Source organism: Sinocyclocheilus rhinocerous, unplaced genomic scaffold, assembly GCF_001515625.1.
Source record: "Sinocyclocheilus rhinocerous isolate Xijiao unplaced genomic scaffold, SAMN03320098_v1.1 scaffold556, whole genome shotgun sequence".
In the NCBI taxonomy this organism is placed as follows: Eukaryota; Metazoa; Chordata; class Actinopteri; order Cypriniformes; family Cyprinidae; genus Sinocyclocheilus; species Sinocyclocheilus rhinocerous.
Window position 1 is genome coordinate 210,471 of NW_015631074.1, and position 6,536 is coordinate 217,006.

General features: G+C 35.8%; 1 protein-coding gene and 1 pseudogene across 1 annotated transcript in view; both read right to left on the minus strand.

Moving 5' to 3' along the window:
* LOC107741529 (afadin- and alpha-actinin-binding protein-like) overlaps positions 1-5,468 on the minus strand; it is a 17,382-nt pseudogene extending 11,914 nt beyond the window's left edge.
* Positions 3,922-6,536, minus strand: part of LOC107741563 (atrial natriuretic peptide receptor 2-like) — a 16,806-nt gene continuing 14,191 nt past the window's right edge. The window contains exon 16 of the mRNA XM_016554318.1: positions 3,922-3,930. Within this exon, the coding sequence (XP_016409804.1) occupies positions 3,922-3,930 (9 nt within the window). The remainder of the gene's footprint in view (positions 3,931-6,536) is intronic.

Below are 6,536 nucleotides of genomic sequence, written 5' to 3' on the forward strand. Positions count from 1 at the left end.
ATCTTTCATAAGAGCACTAGACAAAGTTATTGTAGTTATGTATTGTTGCAATAAACAACTGATAAAATTATCCACCCTTAAATATAGTAAAGTATTAACAAAATTTGATGCAATAAATAGAGTATGATTTAAAGGGGTCATATGATGCTGCTAAAAAGAACATTATTTTGTGTATTTGGTGTAATGAGATGTGTTTATGCGGTTTAAGGTTAAAAAAACACATTATTTTCCACATACTGTACATTATTGTTTCTCCTCTATGCCCCGCCTTTCTGAAACGCATCGATTTTTACAAAGCTCATCGTTCTGAAAAGCGAGGTGTGCTCTGATTGGCCAGCTATCCAGTGCATTGTGATTGGCCGAATACCTCAAGCGTGAGACGGAAATGTTATGCCCTTACCATATTGTGATGATGCCCTGTCAGGCCGGAGCGATGATTCAAAAACATGAAAACCCATTATAAACAAGGCATTCGTTGCATCCAGTGGGGACATAATTATGGATTATAATGACTTATACTGTCTTTTTACGCGTTGCGTTGCATCGCGCCGCGTAAACATAAAACCATGTCTGCATTTGACTTAAGGAAACTGTCTCTCTACTTACTTGGAGAAGTTGCTGTTGAGTCTGAATAAACTCTTTGCACTGCTGGATTTCTAGTTTGAGCCTCTCCATCTCCTCTTCATGGAGTTGTTTGGAGATCACCTCTTCACTGTCTCCATCTTGCACCATGGATGCTTCAACACAAAATACAACACCTTTCACAGTATTTTTATTTTTACAACAGGTTTGTGTGTCTAATGTGTAACGTTCTGTGCATTAGGTGATAAGGCTGCTCAAGAAATAAAGGAAAAGATGGTGATGAACAAAAAGGTGAGATTAAATTCTGTTTGCCTTAAAAGTCTGTGAATGGTATCCTCTACCTTGGCTGTCTAATCTCTCAACATGGTGCTTGAGTTTCCTCCACTGCTGACGAATGCTGTTGGTGAGTTTCTCCCGAGCATGATCACATGACATATCAGGATGTCCTTTCAAAAGTTCATCGTCATCAGAATTTGTCTGCAGAGTCTACTGAAATATTTTTTTCCCCAAAAAAATACCATTAGCAAACACAAATAATTATGAGCTGTATCATGAAGTGTTTAGTGTAAAATATTTGTTATGGACTTGACAGTCATACTGTACCTGATCCATATCATTGCTTTGCTTCTCTTCCTTTTGGCTCATCTTCTTTGAATTTAAAACCCCCACCATTTCTCGTTTCATTTGCTGAAGCACCTTCTTCAGCTCTGTTTTCCACCATTAGCTCCCTCTGACGGTTATCAAATTCATTGAGAAGAGTTTTGTACATAACTCCCTCATGTCTAAAAAAAAAAAAAAAACATTAAAAAAAAATTCTAAAGTTGTCATATGATATTATAGTGAAGGGGAACTATAAATATAATGCCAACAAACAACCAAAATGATTGTCTTTTACCTAGATTCAGTTTTTCCAGTTTTCCAAAGACATCTCCTACCATCCGACCTTCCAACATAATTCAAAACTTCCATTCCTGACACAAAGCAGAAATTATTTTCAAAAGATTTTCAAATGACATTAGGGTCACTAAATAATTAAAATTTTTCATTTGTGGGTGAATTGTTTCTTAATGCAAATAAAGTCAAGAGTGAACTTCACTGGTTTTGAGTGTATATCAGCATAAACACTGTCATTCAGAACAGATGCATTCATCTGATTAAATGAGATGGAAAAGACTTTGTTACAAAAAAATTCACATAAACGCTATTCCTGTGAACTTTATAATTATCCAAAGTCCAAGGACAAAATGTATTATTATTAGAATGATATTAGAATGATTTCTGAAGGATCATGTGACACTGAAGCCTGATGCTGAAAATTCAGCACTCCCATCACAGCAATAAATTAGCTACATTTTAAAATATATTAAAATAGAAAGGAGTTATTTTAAATTGTAATATTTTTTTCACAATATTACTATTTTACTGTATAAGAAGTCTTACAGATGCCAATAAAACAGTATATTCAGTATGTTATTCTATTAAGAGATATATTTAAAGGGGTCATGACATGGATTTTTTATTATTTTAATATGTTCCTTGAGGTTTACTTATAAAGTCAATAAAGTTTTGTGCACAAAAAAACAAATAAATATGTGGAAAAATGATCAGACAGATAGTTTTGATTGGCTAACGTCATTGCATAGGAAACAGTATCAATGCCTCCTCGCTATTGCATGTGAGTGTTTTGACAGCATGATCAAAATAAAACGGTCATTTCCAGACAAAGCATTATGAAATAATTTGATGCAGCTGCAGTCAGATCTAGTACCGCTTCATCTTTCAACAAATATTTCTTTGTGAACTTTCCATGACACTGTGCATCGTTTACAAAACAAAATGCTCCGACCAATCCTCTGACACGATGCCATTAAAAATAAACTATCCACTTGTTCCTTACACTGGGATCCTTCTGATATCTGTACAAAGACGCGAACGAGCTGTTTAAACCAAACGCGTCAAAGCGAATGTTCTTTCACTCCATTTGTCCTAACAGACTCGAGCGCGTGGACTGTGTCAGAAAGCGAACGGGCATCTGTATACTACATCCAGTGTAGACAAGATAGCGGCAGTGATTGTAATTTCTATTTGCTTTTGACGTGACGCAACGCAACATGACACTTGCATTCAGTGTAATCAAGTGTCAAGCCATTAAACGACTGAATGCCAGTGGGCGGGGCTTGTGGTGAGAAGATGACTATTCGTCGATGCGTTGCTCTGGAGGCAGTGTTTATGCAAATGTTTGTGCCCGGGTGACGTCAGCTTGCACCTCAGATCCAAAACGAGCCGTTTTTGGAGCTTGATTAAATAAATGCATTGTTTATAATGAGGAGGACACTTTAAGATATGAAACTTCCAGGATGTTTTAATGGTTCGAAGACCTTTTATATACCAAAAGATCAAGGCAAATTTGATTTCTCATGTCATGACCCTTCAAGTGATACATATTACCTTGTTTATTTTTTTTGGCAATGAGTAGTTGATTGAGGCGCTCCTTTACTCTGTTGTGCTCCCTTTCTCTTCTCTTAATGTCATGGTTGTATTGTGTGGCACGACTTGCAATGATACCCTGCAGCCTTTGTACCTATTAAAGTAAAAAGCATATTTGATAAAACAACATATTTTTTGGAAGAAAAAAAAAAACAGTACGTGACAGCACAGCTTTCTCGCTCATTTTTCATACCTCTTCTTTTGTATCTTTTAGGCAGTTTTGCAAAGTCTTTAAATTTGTTTCCAGCTGACGCTCTCGCTCATGCAAGCGCATGTTTTCCTTTTTCGAAAGTTCAAGCTGGTCCTACAAAACAGTGAAAATTCATAGTAAAATAAAAAATTAAAAATAAAATAAAAAAGTGTGATAAAAAGGCCAAACCTTTAGCCTGGTGTTGGTGAGATGTTGGTAGTGGAGATCACTGCTGGACTTGAGCTGCTCCACCTCCAGCTCCTCCATCATTCCAACAGCTCGACGGTGTAGCTGAAGCAAGTCATGTATGTTGTTTAGGGCAACCACAGCATCCAGATCACGAATGTTGTCAGAGTTTTGGAAAATTGGTGGAAAGCATAGGGACGACAACTCCTGTGAATGTAAAGAGTGACAAGTCCATTAACAATACGAGATTCAAGTTTGTTCTTGTTTAGATTCTTCTACTAGATTCTTCTTCTTCAAACTCAAAAGACAAGTTGCAAAAAAAAAAAAACTGCACCTACCTGATTGATGTATAGAATGCACTCAGAGACATTCTCTTCCGTGCAGAAGTTGCTTGAGACGTTGAAAGAACTTAAAGGCAGAGGAGGCATGACCGATGCCGTGTAGAGTCTTGAAGGAGACATTCTAGTCAATAATGCCTATATGTTCTAGAAAAGAACAAGAAACATAGACATAAATAGTTAGCTGTATAAAATAATGCATAATCAGAAAATGCACTATAAATTGTAAAGATTTGTCTCAAGTACATGTGGTACTGGTTCTTCTAAGTGAATGCAAATACTGCTCTAAATTAGGTTAGGAGGGGAACCTGTCCTTAAAATAACTTTCCACGGTATTTTGAGTCGCCTAATCTTTCCCTTTCCCCACGAGACTTTGGTTATCTGGAGCGCCAGCTAAAATCTCTTATTTTCTTCACCTATGTGCTGGAAACTTTAATAATATGCCAAATGCAACTGATTTGCCCAGAAATAATGTTATGTTATTTACTCAGCCTTAGCACTCCAAACCTGCGGTTACCACATTTGTCAAGTTTCATAAAGGAGAAAAAATGGTAACACTTTAGGGACCAATTCTCACTATATAGGTTTAGGGTTATATAGCTGCTTATTAGCATGCCTATTATTAACATATTGGCTGTTTATTAGTACTTATAAAACACATATTCTGCATGACCATATTCTACATCCCTAATCCTACCCAATACCTACATTTAACAACTACCTTATTAACTATTAATACGCAGAAAATTATGAATTTATTTATTTAATTTAGTTTATTTATTTTTTGCTGTGATGACATAGAAGAACCATTTTGGTTTCCCTAATAACCTTTCAGTGAACAGTTCATAAAATTAAAAGAACTGTTCTTAGTGTGAAGAACATTTAAAAAATCTAAAGAACCCTTTTCCACTATAAAGGCTTTTTGTGGAATGGAAAGGTTCCATGGATGTTAAAGGTTCTTCATGGAACCATTAATGCCAATTAAAAAAGCTCTATTTTTTAATAGTGTATAGCCATTTCCACTGTTTTCAATAATAATATTTTACTATTCCATGAATGGGAAACTATAAAACATTTCATAAAACCCTAAATTTCATTCCCTGATATTTCCATGACTGTGGAAAAACAAAACAAAAAATTAATTAATAATTGAAAAAAGTACAAATAGGCCACGATGTATTTTTTTACAGGTGTTTGTTTTACTACAGCTCTATCAAAAAAAGATTACATTTGAAATGACAGTTTACCAAATGACAGTGCATGCAGATTGCAGACTGCTATGAAACTATACAAATATACAATAAATAAATAAATGAATGCATGAATGAATGAAAAAAAAACTTTAATTCATTCTAAATAGGTGTGAGTACTGAGACAGTGTAAAAATGCTTATTCCACTAAACGACTTAATATAAAAATCCATGAAAAGCTAGTACACACCTAGAGAGAGCACACCATGATCAGATCTAAAGTAGGTTAAAGTGAATAGAAGGATTTCTGCGCTAGGACGCCGAATTTACACAAAATTGCAATGGCTTATGCGCCATAAAAGCGTTTCAGAATAACATACAGATGTCGTGGTTAACAAATGAGGACTTTAAGTTGCAAACCATCAGCGGTTCACTTACTGCGTATCTTTTGGCATTCAAGAGCACTCGTGAGGTTTGTCAGCTTCATTTCCCGACATTCCTTTAATTCATTCTAAATAGGTGTGAGTACTGAGACAGTGTAAAAATGCTTATTCCACTAAACGACTTAATATAAAAATCCATGAAAAGCTAGTACACACCTAGAGAGAGCACACCATGATCAGATCTAAAGTAGGTTAAAGTGAATAGAAGGATTTCTGCGCTAGGACGCCGAATTTACACAAAATTGCAATGGCTTATGCGCCATAAAAGCGTTTCAGAATAACATACAGATGTCGTGGTTAACAAATGAGGACTTTAAGTTGCAAACCATCAGCGGTTCACTTACTGCGTATCTTTTGGCATTCAAGAGCACTCGTGAGGTTTGTCAGCTTCATTTCCCGACATTCGGCACGGATTGATACATCTTTTCCAGATAATTTGCGTAATAAAGTGTCTTACTGTGGCACGTCGTTACATTGATGCAGGCGCCTTCTGCAGCACAACCTTGAACGAAAACACTCAGAAGCGAATGCGTTGCCATGCAACGAAAACGAGGGCGTGTCATTGGCTTAACTCATGCACCCCCCGCAGAATATCCACAAATAGGCGTCGTCGCAGTCAATGCAGGGGCTAAACACTAAAATAGGTTAGTTACTGTAATGAAGTAATGTAGTTTATTGTGATATAGTGATAGTTTTAGTAACGTAGTGCTAAAATATAGTTTATCACTGCAAAACTAAATATTTATTAGAACATTTACATCAGACAAATCAGCTTGGACATTTTATTCCAGCATATATACTTTAAAATACAACCTATGCACTGATGAAGATAAAATAACCACAAATATTTAATGAAAAGTTGTCTCTATGAACACATCTGCCCTTCATATGACAAAGACATTTTAAATCTTCCAAACACGACATATACAACATCTTGTCTAATACACAAAACAATAACAGCAGCAATCAAATGTAATAGCACATACTTATACACCAACACTAAGTACACACTTAAGTCAGTTAGCATATCTGGTAAACATGTCTATTTATTTGTTAAGGTTTCTGTGACCGTTTCATGACCGTAGCACATGTGTTAACTGCTAACAGGAAAAGGAAGACC